An 18330-nucleotide genomic window follows, 5' to 3' on the forward strand; every position below is an offset into this window, starting at 1 on the left:
TGAAAAATAAAAATACTAAACTTTGTAAAAGTCTCTGCTATAAAAATCTTTTTTCATAATATGCTCCTTGTATAAGCTGACCATATTTTCTTGAGTAAAATGCGGAATATTTAGTTTCAAAATACGGGAAAATATTGGACATTCCTAATTATTGCCAAAAATGATGCCAAAAGTAAGCAAAGTTGCCAACTCATGCTAAAATACCAGAGTAGTGACCATTCGCGTGGAATAAAGCGCTGATGCAAATTGCAGTAAATTAAAAACAAACACGATACAAATATGCGAGAATATATATCGTAATGTAATTTATGAGTTGGGAAGATAATTTTAATCGTTGGTTTGAAGAATGAAATGAAAAAAATGTCAAGTTGGCTTAGTTGAAAATACCTGAAAAACGGAGACATTTTTGCAAAAAAGTCAGGACAGCTCATGTAAAAACTGAGGCCACTGGAATAGGGATATATTTCCGATGGCTATAGTAAAACTATATATGTGTTGTGTGATACTAAGATATATATTTTATGAGCACTAAAATATTAGTTAAATTATTTCTCAGAATTTTAATAGTTATTACTTTATTTGTATGCACTAAAATAATAAGAATAAAATCAAGGAAAAAGAAGATCTTTCGTGGCTTTTTTTTTGTAATTATGATCAAAGCAGGATCCAAACCAGAAACAATTTGATTCTAGTCTGAATCCTCATTGATCAATGCCAATCACAATTGTGAAACTTTGCGAGTTTCACGATTATTATTATTTTACGATGAATAAATAACATCTGTTAAAGTTTCGAGGCAAACTTGATAACTTAATTAATGTTATTGCTTATAAATTACTTTTCAATATCATATCACGTTGCTTTTTCCATGCAGTACATTAATAGAAAACCTATCTCCAATTTATAATCGAAGAATTATAGCTGTTGTGTTTTTCATTTGATAGGTGGCAGCTGAGGTTCTGGTTCAATGATGTTTCTCATATCCAGCATAATACTGTATTTTACAGTTATTTTCAATACTTTCCATAAGGCATATTTTTGACGATAAATATGTTTGAGAATGGCTAACAATTTCTCCGTGTACACAGAATTTTTTGATGCGCAAAGAAAAAAATTCCCTATATTGCATAAGGTAGCATGCCATTTTGTCATCCTGCACAGATATAGAAATTCTGTGTCCTTTATCTGAGGAAAAAAATGTTAGAGGACATATTTGATGCAGGAATAAAAATTCTCCCCCCCCCCCTACCGCGAGCATCTCAGTACTAACCATGGTGTCACCTCACATCCAGTAGCCAGCCCCCCATACCGAGGTCTTCGGTAGACCTCCTCTAAAGAGAATTTAAAGTGTAAAAAGCAACAAAATAATAAGATTTGTCTTGGGTCCCCGTGATATAGCTCTGCTTTCCTATCCCTTTTCCACAATCCCTTGTGGGGATCATGGTGCTCACTTGAACCATTGAAGATGAATGTTTGATTTCGTACTCAAGATATTCACCAACGACTCAGATGAACACTCTATGATTTAATGATTAGCACTATAATTACTTCAGTTAAAGCATGTGACTGCGTCCATGTACGGGAGATTTTCTTTTTGGTGATGGTTGTGATCAATGCTCTAAGTTAGTGAACATGCATTACAATAGGCTGATAGGGCTCCAACGAATCATGCAAACGCACCATCTTAATTACAGGCAAGTGATATTCAGGTGCCCCTATCTGGTTAAAATTCACAGCCTGCCAATTTACATACCTTTTGAAATTCAAATGCAATTTTGAATGATAAAATATATCTTTTTTATCAGTGTATTGTTTTGTCCTACAGAGTAGATGTAGGCTATATATTTTGATCAATCGCCATCGTGATTCTCAGAAAAATTGAACCCACGTGGCCTTAAAGCAGCACAGATACAGATACTATTCTAGTCACGGCGTAGCAGGCTCCATTCTGTCTGAATTTTTATGTAGAAGACAGTCCAAATATATTTCTGGAACTAAAAAATTACAACATCCCATGGGTGGAAATACGGGGAGGGGCAATGAGGGCAATGTCCCCCCTCCCACAGCGTCAAAAGTGGAGTCTAATGTATGTATGCATATATGAATTGATATCATCATCATCATCGTCTCCCTCTGAATACTCTTTCAAGTCTATCTCCGCCTATGCAAGATCCATCTTGAGAATAAAATTGTTCGCTATCAGCGACAGCTTTTGCTGTGCACCCTATGATCAAAGCCATTTCAATAGAATCATGCCCCTTCCGCAGACAAAGTAGTATTCTGAAGCCCTTTCAACCAGGCTGGAAATACCAATTCTTACCGTCTTCTCAAAACCAGATCTCATTATCAGGGAGTCTTCCTATGCACCAAGGCCCTCAGGCGGATCCATGCGTTGAGACGCCCCCCCTCGATTAACCCTTCCTTCTTTCATTCAGAAATGAAAAATTATTAAACAACACTTAATACCTGTTACCTTAAAAGTACCCGTGAAATGTTTTGGTTTTGTTGGAGAATAATTGCTATTTTTTCGCAGTTATAAATAAAAAAGGTTTTAACAACTGGCTGTTGCGAAGATGAATTTCTGGAAAGAGAGAAAATTCAACTGCCTTTGCGGGGAATCGAACCCACTTCCTTTCACTTTCCGGGTGAACACCCTAGACTACAAAGGCAACGAATCTTGCAAGCTTTCCTTGAAGCTCATGAGCACTGAAAGGGATCATACAGGGATTGCCGGACCTGACTCAGTGCTTTAGTCCCTTTCAGTGCACACGAGCTCCAAGGAAAGATTGAGAGGTTCGTTGCCTTTGTAGTCTAGTGGTCAGGCGTTCCCCGGAATGTGAAAGGACATGGGTTCGATTCTCCGCAAAGCAGTTGAATTTCTCTCTTTCCAAAAACTTCATCTTCGCAACAGCCAGTTGTTAAAACCTTGTACGGAGAGTGACGTCATCCTTTCATCCGCCTATGCATCCTCGTTTTCAAGATTCGGTAACGTTATGTATGTAGGCCTCATGTGATTTTAGTTGAAAACAACAGCATGTTCCTGGAATACTTGCTGCCTCCTCTGTATATTTGAAGAAAAAAAATTGAAATCGAATGAATTTTGCGTGTGCCTCGTATGCAAACCGTGCATAAACTGGAAAATTCACCGACAACAGTTCGGCATCTTAGGAGTGAGTAATTGAGTGATTAAGATAGAGAATGAGCAATTATATAAAGTGAGAGAGTGACCAAGTGAGAAAACGAGTGTGTGAATAAGCAAGTCTGTGGCCAGTGAGGAAATGAGCGCTCACTCCATCACTAGGTTGCTCACTCACCAACTCACGAGGTCGCTCACTCACTTGTGCCGAATTTTCCCATCGGGGAAATTTCTGTAAATTCTCTCTCTCTACAAACTAGCGCTTGTGCAAGCATACTTGTACCGTGTGGTGTCGAAAGAGAAATTGTGCTCGCTTGTCCAAAAAGATTGATTAAACTTGCTTGCTAAGTTTACAGTTACGCGTGTAGCCATCTTTACTGCAAATCAAAGCCAATTGTTGAAATTCCTCGGCTCATCAAAATTGTATATTGCAACATATTCATTTTGGGATACGCATGCTATTGTTCTATTCTTTTCAAACATTCTATGCTCGTTTCTTTTTCATTCGCGTGGCACACTGGTTTAAAACCTGCCATCAGTTTGTGAGAGAAACATAACATATATAGTTTTGCTTTTTTTGATAAATGCATAGTCACAGTGCAGCTCTTTTTTTTTTTTATTAAAAGAAGAGAAGAATTTCTCAGAGTCAAAAATAGTTTTTAATATCAGAAACATTTTTACATTGATAAAATGAATTTATATACACCATCGTTGAATCGCGAGTTCACTCTAAAATCGTGTACAGACGCGTTGCAAAAGTATTTGCATGAACAGTTGGAAACTTCATGAAAAAAAATAAAAAAAAAATAAAAAGGTGTAGATGCCAAATGTTCCGTTGCTGATCACATTACAAGATTTATACTCGAGATATTACGCATAGTAACAGAGACTATTTTTGAAAAAAAAGTAATTAATGTGGTGTTTCTCTGAGCATTTAGCACGATTCTTTTTCATACTGTTTTCTGCTTCAGCTTTTATTATGTAATTCTGATTAAAAAAGAACAATGGATGTAACAACATATATCCCTATTTGAGATCAATGTCATGATAGCGTAAAAAAATAAAGGGATATCGATTATTTCTTTACTTTTATTTTTTTCTTTCGAATCACAATCGAATAGCTGTGAAATTCTGATGCGGATCTTAACGTTCACAAGTATTCCTTTTTTTTTTTTTTTTTTTTGGGGATACTGGAAAAGTACTTACGCAGTCTAGTTCTATCACCGCAGAAACAGCTTAGTACCGTTTCAGCTCCGAAGAGGTGGATGTGTCGGAATTAATTGTTATGGAACCTAACTGTGCATGCTTTGAGATGTTTCAGAAGCTAAAAACTTAAAATTAGGTGTTTTTTGGTTTTCCTTATCATTCGATGTATGATTTATGTGGCTAACGAGTGCTGCAGTTTTTTCAGTTTCAAGAAATTGACTTTAAAATTTGTGCTTCTGACAAACACACAGAGTTTCATAAAATCAAATTCACAGCCTATCACTTCAAAGACAAATTTCATAACCTATAAGATTCGGAGCAATATCTTGGGCAATGATTAAATTAAAAATTTTCATTAGTTACTTTCTTCCCAAATGAGTTGTAATAAAAAAACATGAATTTTCTGATCAACGAGTATGACAATACTGATATTAACGATTTCCATCTTTTTCTCACATTCATATCAACAACGATTTTTGGCAGCTATAGAACAGTTACAGTGTAATTTGAATATTTCTGTAAATCGACCCCCCGCTTCGTATGTCAATGCAGTTTGCTGACCACTTGGATAGGCACATCGTACGAGTGTTCATTAACGGGTATGGCAACTGAATGGGACACTGTGCCGTCGTTATCGCCGTCTACTGAGAAGTGTGAGAGCCTCGCGGTGGCGTAGGGACACGGCAGGTACAACGATTCACCCCTACACTGTGATCCACGGTGGGATGAATACGTGTCTTGCCTCGGCCTCTTTTCCCAGGCGCTCAGGGCTACCGTTTCTGATGATTTCTGCATATCACCAGCTGTACTTCGCTGGTCAGCTGCGATAAACAAATGATGAGAATTTATTATTTTAAGAAATATTCTGGTATAGCAGAATAAAATATATAAGCAATAAACTGCATCTGTAAGACAGTCAAATCAGTTCCGATGGAAAAAAAAAAACCGGAAACAAGTGTGTGGTGGATGGGCGTTAGACTCAATTTCCTCTTTTTTTGTATAAAATAAGTAAATATTTATTTGTGCGTTTTATTTTTTGTGTATGTGTGTGTTCGTATTGTGCAATGTTTTGTAATAGGCTTTTAGCCGTTTTAACGCGCAATAAATAAATTTCTAGTTTCAAATAAGGGTGAATTCGGAGAGCTTAATTTTGAATTTAAATTAAATTAGAAAGGAGAGGTTAACTGTGCATTTCAGATTCACGTATCAAGTTAAGTATTTTTATTTACATCAAGACCATTTTTTGTTTCATATGGAAAGATGACGCTTTCCACAAAACTGCAGAGTGGGTGTCACCGTCCATACAGTACGTTTTTCAAAAATGAATACTTAACATATGTTTTTTTTAATTTGTGCCAGGTGTAGTTAAATATTTTGATGTTGGTTTACGTTCATTTTTGAGTTCTCCCTATCACACAGATTTTTTTCACACTGTATTGAATTAATTTTTCACTGTTTTTTTTGTCTTTTTGTTGGTTTATAATTAAAAAAAGGGGGAAAAAAAGAAAAATGCACAATATCTCATGGACACAAACTTAGTTTCGGTTCGAAACTTTTTTTTATGTAAACAACAAATTTTAACGAAAACAATGGAGTCATTTACCTCCAAGATCAGGTCCCTCAGGCCGATGTCTTCTACGTCGGGTGAGGACGGCACAAGCTGCTATGACTATGACAACAAGAACGACCGCAGAACAAATAGCTGATGTGATAACTGCCACTTTCCGTTGTAACTCCATGGCCGAAGATTCTGCTACAACTGGTGTCGACGGTGGACCGATACCTGGAATATATCGTGAATAAACGTTTGTGAGTCATACGCGACAATAAATTCTCAGGTTGATTTTTTTTACCAAACATATAAGAACGCGCAATGAAACACACGAGTCGAATTCGATGTTTTGTGTGCGTGCATCGATAGTAAGAGAGCTGTGGTAGTACGTACCGATTTCCATTCTTCTAGTCAGGAAATCAAACTCAACTTCTTTGCTTCCAGCGTTATTGTGTGCTCCAGCGATGAGTTTGTACCAGTGACCGGGATTCAGTCCGGTTATGAAAGCTTTAGGTCTTAATGACAGAACGGGAATCTCCGTGAAAGTCTGTTCTTGATGCGATCGGTAGCGTAAAGTGTAGTGAGTCACAGGACATCCTCCATCGTCCCAAGCGGATAGGAAAACTGTAACCGATGAAGCGTTCACTTGTAAAAATTGATCTTTCGTTGGTTGAACGGGTGCTACGAGAACAGAAATTGGCGCAGGTAAAAATTAGCTATGTTTTTAAACACAGACATAGAACATATGCAGAAATCAAAGAACTATTTTGCATGTATAGTGAAACCTGCTAAGTTGACCCATCCCCCTGTATAATGTTCACCTAAGTAAAACCATTTTTCAGGGAAGAATTGTAGGATAACTACAACTTTGTATATTGGCCAGAAAATTCATGTAGACTGATGTAAAAATAAATGACACTTACACAGATTTCAATGTATATATGCTTTTCTCAGAAAATATTAACATACAGTAAATACAATCGGACTCAGTTATCTGTGGGGGAAAACCGAATAGGAGGGGTTGGGGGGGGGAAGGTAAAGTGTAGTTTCTAGTCCTATCCATTTTCCGTACATTATTTAAGAAAAGTCGGATGAATGGCTACCGTTTTAGTGGGTAGTAAAAGCACTCAATAATATTGAATACTTATTGCTGTGGCCTATCTTCAAAGTAAAATGTAATGACACATACCCTCAGTGAATACTAAATTTTATATTCATTTTCATGTCCATCTGGTTATACAAACATGTAAAAAATGTGTTTGGGGAGAAATTTACTTGTGAAAAGCCATATTTTCATAAATTTTCTAATTGACTACATGGTTAAAATTAATTGTAGGAATTTCACTGTTGTCCTAGCCCAGCACTCGGGGCACCAGAATCGCCTGCTGCGCCCCCACACAGCAGCGGCCCTGGAAAGTTTAATTGTAGTAAATATATGTTACTAGCTATAATACCCGGCACTGCCCGGGTTTTCTTTAATGAGGCTTTTCGGATCACGTGAAATCTCCCTCTTTCTTTGAGGGACATATAAACCGTGTCAAAGTTAACCGACATGGCGACATCCTGCGCGACTCCTGAAAGAAACAAATCTAGATTTAAAGAAACGTAGAAAGATTTTTTTCGTTTTTTAAGGGGCCACTAGGTATTTCGATTCCCCCCCCCCCTCCCCCCTGAACTTCAAGTTATCCATCTTCCTATTTCTGCTTCCAAAAATGCTTAGTTAAAGCTGTGGAATTTCTTCGATGTACTTTACGGGCCCATAATTAATTTTAAAACATCCTAAACTATATGAATTTATGTAGTGAATATATTAAAAGATAATCCGGAGACATTAATTTTAATGCTTGAGAAGATACAAATAAAGAGTTGAAATCAATGTTATTGTATGAATATCCAATTCAAAAGTATATATATAGGTCCGGCTAATTACTTCATATTTAATTTTCTGGGCTTCGTATATCTCTAAGCGAACTCAATATTTCAAAAATCGAGACTTCAATAAAGTTTTTAAAATTATTGAGGTGGCGGAAAACTTCACTAAATTTCCACATTTCTACAGTAAAATCGGCAATTTTTTTTTTAAATTTTTGATTTCTATGATCTAACACTGATTCCCTTACAAAATCAAGGACATACAGCTCCTCGAAAAGCCACAGAGGTCGTTTACTAAACGAATACCTGGCATGAGCGGTCTATCTTATTGCCAGAGACTTCAATTTCTGGGTTTACACTCACTGGAATGGCGTAGAATCGCTGCAGATCTGAAGATGTGCTACAAACTAGTCCACCAAATTGTTTATCTACCTTCGAGAGAGCTTTTCTTTGAGATCATAGACAGGCGAGTTAACCTACGTAGGCATCGCTTCCAAATAAGAATACCAACGGCTAGAAGGGATTGCTTTTTCCACGGATATAGATGCTGTGTGGCAAGAAGATGGAACAGTCTTCCATCAGAACTTGTATGTGCCTCCTACGCAAGATTCGCTTCCACTATTGGGGATTTCGACCTGACTCCGTATGCGAAGTGCTTCCCGTACTGACTATTATTATTATTATTATTTTTTTTTTTTTCTTCCAGTATAAGTGCATTTCATGCCTTCTGGGGGTTATTGTAAATAAATAAATAAAATGATTCTGACGCCCATTCAAAAAGCTCTCATTACTGGGAGGATTGAAAAAGTGGCAAACCATTATAAAGGCATAAACTATTATACATACATGCTGACAAACCATTGTAAAGGCATATACACATCTGAAACGCATTGCTCAGGAACCACGGTAATCAAAGTAAACATTCGGAAAGTGATTGTTGAGGCCCATAAACCATTGTTGCCCGACAGTTTTTTGCCCATTACACTGAACTACTCTACTACTCAATCGTACATGCAACTCGTAAACATTCTTGTACAGAATTTCTAACGAATTGGTACATGCCGGAATGTGTGCGTACGTGTTGTGACCTTAATGTGAAGTTTGTTCCTGTGTAATGATTGTTATGTGTAGTGATGCCATCTACCATCAATTTTTCGAACTATGAGTGAAGTGTAATGATTGGGTAACTGTACCGTTGCAGACCTGCTGCTCTCAGTGACGATGAGATCGGGGAGATCGGCTCGCATTTGCACCTTGAAGTTCGGAATCACAAGAAAACCAGCTGCAGCCGACCACCACTGCCACAGACCTACTCTACGGATTTATGTGGGTCATTTCTGATAAATAATCTTCTCTTAAATATGAAATTTCAGTTTTGCTTCATCGACATTCTTTCACACATTAAGACAAGCATTCTATGTAGCTCTATTTTCAGTGTATTTATCATGAACAAACATATCTTTGACAATTTCCTAAAGAGAAGATGAATTTAAGAAAGAGGAAATTCATCTTCACTTCAGCCAGTTGTTAAAAACCTTCGTATGAATAGTGGAGAGTGACATTATATATACACTAGCATGAATAAACGTACCGGTCCCTTCTGTTTTTGTTGTCACCACTTTGCTAGGCTGCCCTTTACCATCTTTAGTGAATGGCAGAATATACGTCTGGTAAACTGTTCCGCATTTTAGATTTTCAAACATGTACGAAGAAGTTTCTTGTGGTAATGTAGCTTCCTTCCAATCATCTTCGTCCTCTTTCATGTACAATAAGAATCCTGAAGACAGAAGATCAAAACAAAAGTATGTGATCATGTTAATACCATTTATTTACTTGCTTATCGGCTTATAAAATTAAATGTTCTGTAAAAATTAGTTTTCATGTCAAAAAATACAATTTTGAGTTCGAGGGCGAAAGAAATGTGTTGATCGACTCACCATCAGCTTCACTGTTATGGTCCCACTGAATCTGGATGCTATTCGTTGTTGTTTTAACAATTTCGACGTTTGGACTTTTGGGAGGATCTGGAAGAAGGGATATCGAACTCAAATAATCATGTATACAGTACACGAATGCACAACAGTTACCCTCAGGCGGCAGAGGGGGTAGGGTGACAAGTGTGGCTACACAGCAGTTATAACATGAAAAATTTATTGATTTAAGATAAAAAAAAGTTTTTCTCTGTTTTTGATAAAAAAACAGTGGCTGCGCTTCACCTATAAAAAAACGTTCATGAGACATACATTCTACAGTGAGTCCTCGGTATAACGTTGATCTTTTGTACCGTCAACCTGCCTATAACGTTAATATTTAAAGGTCCTTGCCAAAATAATTAGAAAATCAGGTTCAGTCGTTGTTACGTAACCTCACTTATTTATATGAAGTTATTTTATTTCAGTCCTCTCTCTCTCAGGGGTGACGTTATACTGAGATCTGACCTTATAAGGAATATGTGGAAACCCTTCGTCCCATGAAGAGTTCCCTCTGAAATTATTTTCGCACCAGTCTTTGCGTCTGGTAACGGTGGCCCTGGAATGCATGAATATAGAAAGGAAACATCTGATTTTTTTTATTTCAGATCATTCTAGAATCAATTTCAGACACCTTTGTACTCACCGAATTTCAGCGTCTTGGCAGTAACTTCATCCGACTGAGGTCCCGGTCCCTTTTCGTTGTAGGCCTGCACAACGATGCTGTAATCGGTCGAACTCGACAGATTTGTCAAAAGAATGTCACTCCGGAAGTTCTCTTTCACTTTGACCGTCTTGAAAAGGTACTGGTTGCTCGATTTCACTGCTTTATATCCGATATAATACCCGACTATGGATCCACTCATATCTTCAGTACCTTCTGGTGCCTGGTGGGGAGAGGGAAAGTTGATTCTTATATTCATGATGGAATCAGGAGAAAAAAAAGAAGTAAGAGATTCGAATGGGGAGGTGATTATTCATTTTACCGAATATGAAGAGACTATTCTCGAGCGTAACGACTTACTTGCCACGAAACTCGAAGTGAATTCGATGATACTGGTAAAACTCTCACATTACGAGGTGGACTTCGAGGAACTGGAAAAGAAATACAACATGATTTCACACACGTACAGAAGAAGAAAAAGCTTAGAGTCATGGATAGTTGTGATGAAAGAACACTATGATCACTGTTGAATAATAACTGGATTTTTTTTAAACCCCATATATACTGACGGAACATTGAAGTACGAGGTACGATAACTTTTTCATGTATTAACTAAACGTATAAAAAATAGAATTTTTTGAAATTTTTTTTATCTTTAATTAGAATTAAAATGATTTACCAAATAGTTTACCATGATAATTATTTACAATTGTCGATTTATATCTGTAGTTTGTTTATATTTATTATCATTTTTTTCTTGTTCTACTTTTCATAATCTGGTAAATAATTAATTAAAATACGCTCTGAAGCATACAGGGATGTCAAACTCGATCGGACCCCAAGATATTTTCTTCAGGATTATATAACATACGGGCCTTCAATTATTATATTTCATTTTTTAAAATCTAAATTGAAAAAAAAAAAAAAAACCCTATTCACAATGGGAATCGAACGTAAGTGACAGAAGAATTATAATAAATGAATTCTAAAATGAATAATTATTGATTATAATTGATTTTGGTTTCAATTGAAATCACTGCTTGTTTTTGATCATAAAAAGATGAATTAAATGGTTTTAGACAATAACGAATGTAATTGAAGTACTTTTGATAACTCGGCATAAATTACTTTTTCCCGATAATTAACACCATTTATCACCAACCAGTATGATGCCAAGATTTGAACTCAAAGATTGAGAGCAATCAACACTAAACATTGCAACCTTCATCAGTTAATCTTGATCTTAAAATTATTTAGTTTTACAAACTTAATCACTTTTTTCCATTAAAAAGTATTTCTTTGGATCTTGTAAGCAGGGCTGTAACTAAGATTTTTGTGAGGGGAGGGGAACATGATTTTTCCTCACCAATCACTGTAAAATTCCATGATTTAATGACGTTGTTTTTGTTCCCAACAAAAATTTGAAGACCGCGGCAGTTGCCCCCCCCCCCCTTTGCCCACCTCTAGCTCCAGCCCTGACTGTTGAGACTTCACGGGCCTCCAATAGTTTCTTTGCGGGCCGGCAGTTTCACACCCCTGCTCTAAAGAAAGGTAAAACTTACGAATTATTGAATCATTTGTTTACTATATGTTGTCAAAATATATTTATGTCATAAAAACACTCTGTTTTCAAAGAAATTTGATGTATTTATGTTTTAATGCTCATGTTTTTATTAATGGACAAACACACACACACAGTGATTGGAAATCTCTATTTTCCTCAGAAAGGGTAAAAAGTAAGGTATCGGATTAGGAAAAAAAATTGTGCTCTTAGTTCTGAATTAATTCATACTTGGTTCTGTTAATAGTTCAGGAAATTAACATTTAAATTTGCGACACAAACTTCGTGCAGCGAATTACGGCCTTAATTAATTTGAGCCTATCGCAATAAGTATAACCCCCCGAGATGCGAATATTGTATGCAGAGTAAATTGAAAAAATGTGACTGACCCACCTTCGTCGTCAGTAGTAACAGTGAGCACTTTACTCGGGGCGCTTCGTCCGATTGCATTTTCAGCTATAACGCGCACTTTGAAAGTTGTTCGAGGAGAGAGACTTCGTATTGTGGCATCGGTCTGAATTCCAGATACGTCTGTCGTCACAATATTTTCCTCAGAATTATCTAAATAAAGATGGATTGAATAAATTTATAAAACACTTTTATCTTTAACTTAAAGTCGTTCTTTATATACCTATGTGATAACAGCGATTACAAAGAGAATGAAAGTTCCAATAACTGTATTTTCATAAGTAAAAAGTTTGCAGTTTCTCAAAAAGTAACGGTAACACATAAAAATCATCATTGTGAATAATTTATCAACATTAAGAGTTGATAAATATCTTTCTGAACTTATGTGATGGTCACATGCAAGGTGTTTCCCAAAGAGTGTCCGAATGGAATAAGAGCTCCACGTTTGACTGTAAAATTAGAGTACAATATATGAAAAAATACCGGCAAAAAAGGAAAGAAATTCAGGTGTGTTTGTGGCATTTCGGTGAAATAATAGTTGTAGGAATACAATATAAAAATTTAAATTTTTGTAGGCACGCAACAAAAATGCTTATTAATAAAATTTACACTTGTCTTTATCATTCCGAAAGGAATCCACAATTGAGTAAAAATTAAATAGATTTAAAGGGTGATTGTGTGCGATTTTTGAATTTTGCATCTTTTTATGTAACTCTCGTAAGAAGTTTTCATACCTCGCAAGACACGAAAAGTGACAAAAATTAAGAGTTTCAATCACCGATATCTCGGCGAATTCTCATTTAACTGCCATGGGGGTTTATTTTTTTCAGTACAACAAAGAGACCACTGAATAAATTTAGACAACACGCGGTTCACAATGAATTGCCAGGTATTCCATTCTTTAAGCAGTCATAACAAATACAACGAAAGTCTTATGAAACGAAATCCGCGAAATGAACGATAACTCTCTGGTCCCGATGCATTTTTCAAACTGTTAATATAATTCAGCTATGACTATATAATTCCTCTAAATAAAGATAACTTTCTCCGGTCTCTGGAGTATCGTTACATAGGCGTTTCACTATATGAGATATCGATATGAAAATTTTTAAAAATATTCAAATGCATGCGTATTAAGAAAAAAAAAATTGATAGTAAGTTACGTCTCGTACAAAATAAATTTTAATTTTTATGGGAATTATGAACCTTTCTCTATCTCATTAAAAAGAGGATTTACCTTTCGGATTTTCTGTAACGATTAGAAACCTTATGATTGGGCTGTTTCCGTTGAAACCGTGCATCCATCGCACGTGTATACTTCTGCTGTATATATGAATCACTTCAACTTGACTTGGAGGATCTGGTGGCTCTGGGAAATATGTAAATATATAAAATTAAAACTTTTGGAAAATGAGAACATGTGTTAAATTAATGTATTATATATGTATATATATACTAATCGCTTCAGACATCGCTGAAAAATCCAGTGTAGTAGGTTTCACACGTTTTATTATAATGGGAATCTGAGAAAAATTCATTAGGCATTATTGTGTAAAATTTAGATTTATGCCAACACTTTAAATACAAATACAAATACAAATACAAAGCCAGAACAGCCAAAATGCCCAATGAGGTGGCTGAGAAAAAGATGCCCGTAGCAAATATTGATGCCATATGTTTCTTAAATACAGCAACCCAATTAAAAATGAAATCACAAAAAGAGTTAGTGAACAAACACGAACACTTATTGAACTATCTTATATATGTAAGGGCATAAGAACTTTTTATATATTTTTTAATATTTTACTGCCAGGCATAAGTCAAAAAACTTATTATTAAATGTTATTGGCAAAAACTTTCTGCAACCTTCACAGCCCAGTCCGTTGTGACCTGTTAGGACTATATAAGGTCGTTTAAAGTCTGGTTGAAAGGAACAAGATTAACTCTCTTCGGACTTACTTGCTACGGTTTCTAATCTTTGAATTATGGGCGAGTTAAAAACTTTGAACTCAATCGATATTACACATTGATAGATTTGTAGATTTGTTAAGTCTGTGAATACAGAGATCAGTAAGTAATTAATGGCAAGGCAAACTCATAACAAACTGGCACTCCACAAAGTTCAATGGGTTTTAAGTGATATAACGACCCTTAAGAAAAGTCAGTTTTTGAAAAATGACTTCGAAAAATGCGATTTTCACAAAAATCAAATGAAAAAACTTCGTACCAATCCATCAATTTTTTTTTCTCTAAAATCGAAGAGAAAAGAAATGAATATAGCACACACACACACACACACGCACACAAAAAGAAAATACACTTTGAACGCAATTTTCCCAGATTGCAGTTTTTCAGCTTGTCTGTATAAGTAAAAAAAAAAAAACTGCACCAAAATTTCTGAAATTTTGTAAGAATATTCATGACTTGTGTTAGTAAAATGAACCTCGAACTTGTGCGTACCATTTGTTAGAATTTTATGAATTTTTAAAGTTGAAAAAAAGAAGAAAAAATTTCAAAAATCTCTGGGGGAATTCAAAATTCAAAAAAAAAAAAATACTTTCCACTAGTCAATTGCTAAATCGGAGGTTCATTTCACACATACATGTCGAATAAATATTTCCGAACAATTTCAGAATTTTTTTAGTAGTAGTTTTCTTTAATGTTACCGATGAATTGTAAAAAATTCAAAGATTCGATCTGAGAAAAACACGTTCGAAGTTTGTTTAATGGATTCTTTTATAGGCCGGGGTTGCAGTATTACTACATCATACATGCACCTCGTCCACATTCCCCTTCGGTACTTCTAACGAATGGGTACATGTTGGGAATATGCGTGTCCGTGTTGCGAACCTAACGTGAAGTTTGTTTCTGTGTAATGTTTGTTATCCGCCATTTATTTTTCGAACTGTGATTGAAGTATAATGATTACCGACTTGTATCGTCGTAGGACTGTTCCTCTTTGTGGTGATATTTTTTTTAACGGGTTGATCGTCTCGCATTCGTGCCTCAAAGTTGGGAACCACAGAAAACCAATTTCAGCCGACTACAAAAAAAAAAAAAAATAATAATAAATCCTTGGATTACACTGCAAAAGTTTGTAAAAGTTCTTTTATAAAACTTGAAAACAACCAATAAGCATATTGGTTACACTCGCTCGAATGTAACCGGTAGATTCATTGGCAGCATTTTTCAAATTTTTTACAAAAGACTTTTCGTTATAAATAGGCCTAACGCTATCATTCACACTTGTAACTTCTTTCTTTCATTTTGAAAGAACCATTTCACCGATTGACACGAAATTTTTTTGCATCTGACTTGCAATTAAATAAAATATTTATTATAGCCGTGTTTGAAAAATCGACATTTTGAAGTCTCAGAGGTGCAGTTAACCCACCCCCCTTTCCCTTAAGACTCATACTAGGAAAAATCATCAGTACGTCTGAGATTTTGAGAACATAGTATACATCTTCGTTTAACTTGAGCAAAAGTTTCGTTATTGTATACCGAAGAATTTTCAGCCTTCTGGTCCATTCATTCGATTAGGACTCGGCGTAGTTCCGTAAAGAAATGAATGCTACAGAAAGAGAGTCGAGGGAAGAGAGTCGAGCTTTTTTATGACTCCTTTTGGTATTTTATTTCTACCGATATGCACTCGGAAAACTGCTTCAAGCAATTTTAGATAGCCATATAAAACACCGTCCGCAATATCCTCCTTTCCTTGGGATCTGGATAAACTTATATATATATTCACATTTATTTATTCATTTCTTGTGGCGAGGAACGTATGAAGTTTCTCTGTCTCTGTATACCCCCGTACACACACACGTACTGTACATACGTATATATCAATATAGGCAGATACATAAAAAAGAGATAAAAGATGACTGTTCAGGTCATCGTCCACTCTAAAATATTGAAACTTTTCAGGGAATCGAAGAATGCTTTTGTTTCATTAAATAATAAATGCTGAAAGAATTTCGTACAAAACATTCGTAGGAAGGGGGGGGGGGAGATGTGTCAAGAATTTTGAAATGTTTAAGGAAAATTAAATGTGGAAAAATGTGTAACTCTGGTTATTTGAAAATGGTTGAAGTTGCAGAAATCTTCACAGTATCTTTATAGTTTTAATTTGGAAAGGCAAAAGCAAACACATAAGAAAAGATCTTTTTGACGTGTGAAATCTGAGTATGCTTGCCGCAGTTCAGTTCCAGACAAAACGTCTGATATTTTAATTTCTGAATCCAAATACTACTATTCAACCGTATATAACTGTCGTAAACACTCTCTGGGAAATTTTTAATGAACTGATACGTGCTGGAAAACGCGTTGTGTGTGTTTTAAGCATAGCTTTAATGGATTTATGTTGTCAAACTTACATTTGTTTCGTGTTATATTGGTGCTGTCATCTGTAGTTCACATATCGAAGGGAAAATGGCAGATGCCCGAATTTTCATGTTATGTAAGTATCGTGTTGAACATCTGCATGCTCTGTGTCGAGAGACTTTTCCAAATGTAAGATCGAATAGCATTCGTGCTTTGAAGGTGGAAAACAGCAGAAAACCAAATCCAAATATAATAGCGCAAGAATCTGCGGAAACCACTGTCTATTGCGGTAGATAAATAACCATTTATTCCATTTTTGAAGCTATTTTCTTCCCATTAAGCACAGATTTAATTTTATTTCAAAAGAGTGGCAGCAACAGAGATACGGATATTTTCTCAACATATGGAAATCATAGAAACAATACGTATCTGGCAATTCCTGTTTTGTCATGAGCTCCAGTTCTGATTTTTAATGTTTTCATGAATATTGAACTGCTCTTCTCTCAAACTTGAAAATATATTGAAGGTTATGTGCAAAAAAAAAAGTCAGTTGTAAAAATACCACTATGGAATGCTAAGTAAACATTTGATTGATTAAAAATACATAGTAAATTCGAATTACGTATTCTAGAGTGAGTAATGTTTTCAGATAGAGATTGCAAAGGCGAAAAAAGATGATCAGAATTTATAAACCAACGACAAAAAGACATCCATTCAATTTATCTGTACAACATTCGAATTTCTAAATATTAATATTCTTAAATGAATTCAGTAATATGTATTTCAATGACAATTTTCAACATGAAATTACATGTATTTCATAAAAAAGGCCATTTTTTTGGGTCTGAAACGGATTTTCTTCGATTTAGGTTTTCTGAAGTAATGGCTTTAAGCTTCTTTTTTTCCTTCTGATTTTTGTTCTTTGGTATTGTGGGGCAACTTCCGACTTTTTCGATTTCATCAGAATTACGTTGGGAAAAGCATTAATTTTCTTCCACTTTCTTCACATCACTGGTTTTTGTTTTCTTTTGTTTACTTCAATTTTTTGCTTAATATTTTCTTTCGTGGAAGTGTGAGCATGTTCAATATCAGTACAGTAGTTTCGAACGTAGCAAAGAGTTCGGAGTTTGAATTATCGGGAGTTGATCCTGTTCCTTTCTTTTGTTCTCTTTGATCCCTTTTCACAGATTTATTTTATTTCTCATCTTACTTTTTCTTTCTTTCCGGTTCCCAGAAGTTTTTATTCTTTCAGCTGCGAGATCGTGCCTGTGGTCATTTTCTCCTTGCCCATCCACAGATTTATGTGTGTGTATCCGTTCTTTACCTTTCCTCCGATCGGAGTTTGCTAACAATTATTCATTATTATTGCTGGCAGCAACGACGGTTTTCATCACAACAGAAGAAACCCAAGAAACAGACATTTCTTTCGAAAGAAAAGAAAAAAACAACTTCCTTATCTTGGTAGAAAATAAAAAGAAACGAAATCTTTTTTCATCATATCTATGCTCGATATATAACATATATTATAGAGCTACTATGCATTTCTTCTATTGCGAAGAGCAAGAAAAATGTGTAGGAAAAGATAACTGGCACCCATTCCTAAAACAATGGATATTTGCTTCAACATCTACACAACTC

At 35.5% G+C, this 18330-nt stretch overlaps 1 protein-coding gene across 1 annotated transcript in view; it reads right to left on the reverse strand.

Annotated features, from left to right (window-relative positions):
• Positions 1-3778: 3778 nt before the first annotated feature.
• The window catches only part of LOC149086590 (cell adhesion molecule Dscam1-like), a 236354-nt gene continuing 221802 nt past the window's right edge, over positions 3779-18330 (reverse strand). The window contains exons 14-22 of the mRNA XM_089230963.1: positions 13607-13738; positions 12355-12522; positions 10761-10831; positions 10383-10623; positions 9704-9790; positions 9358-9543; positions 6288-6575; positions 5946-6125; positions 3779-5163 (exon numbers count right to left, since the gene is read on the reverse strand). Coding sequence (XP_089087089.1) covers positions 4886-5163; positions 5946-6125; positions 6288-6575; positions 9358-9543; positions 9704-9790; positions 10383-10623; positions 10761-10831; positions 12355-12522; positions 13607-13738 — 1631 coding nt within the window. The 3' untranslated portion in view covers positions 3779-4885. The remainder of the gene's footprint in view (positions 5164-5945; positions 6126-6287; positions 6576-9357; positions 9544-9703; positions 9791-10382; positions 10624-10760; positions 10832-12354; positions 12523-13606; positions 13739-18330) is intronic.

The sequence above is a fragment of the Pholcus phalangioides genome, unplaced genomic scaffold, assembly GCF_987345545.1.
Source record: "Pholcus phalangioides strain wild (caught in Gottingen) unplaced genomic scaffold, Ppha-v1.0 ptg000004l_1, whole genome shotgun sequence".
Classification (NCBI taxonomy): domain Eukaryota; kingdom Metazoa; phylum Arthropoda; class Arachnida; order Araneae; family Pholcidae; genus Pholcus; species Pholcus phalangioides.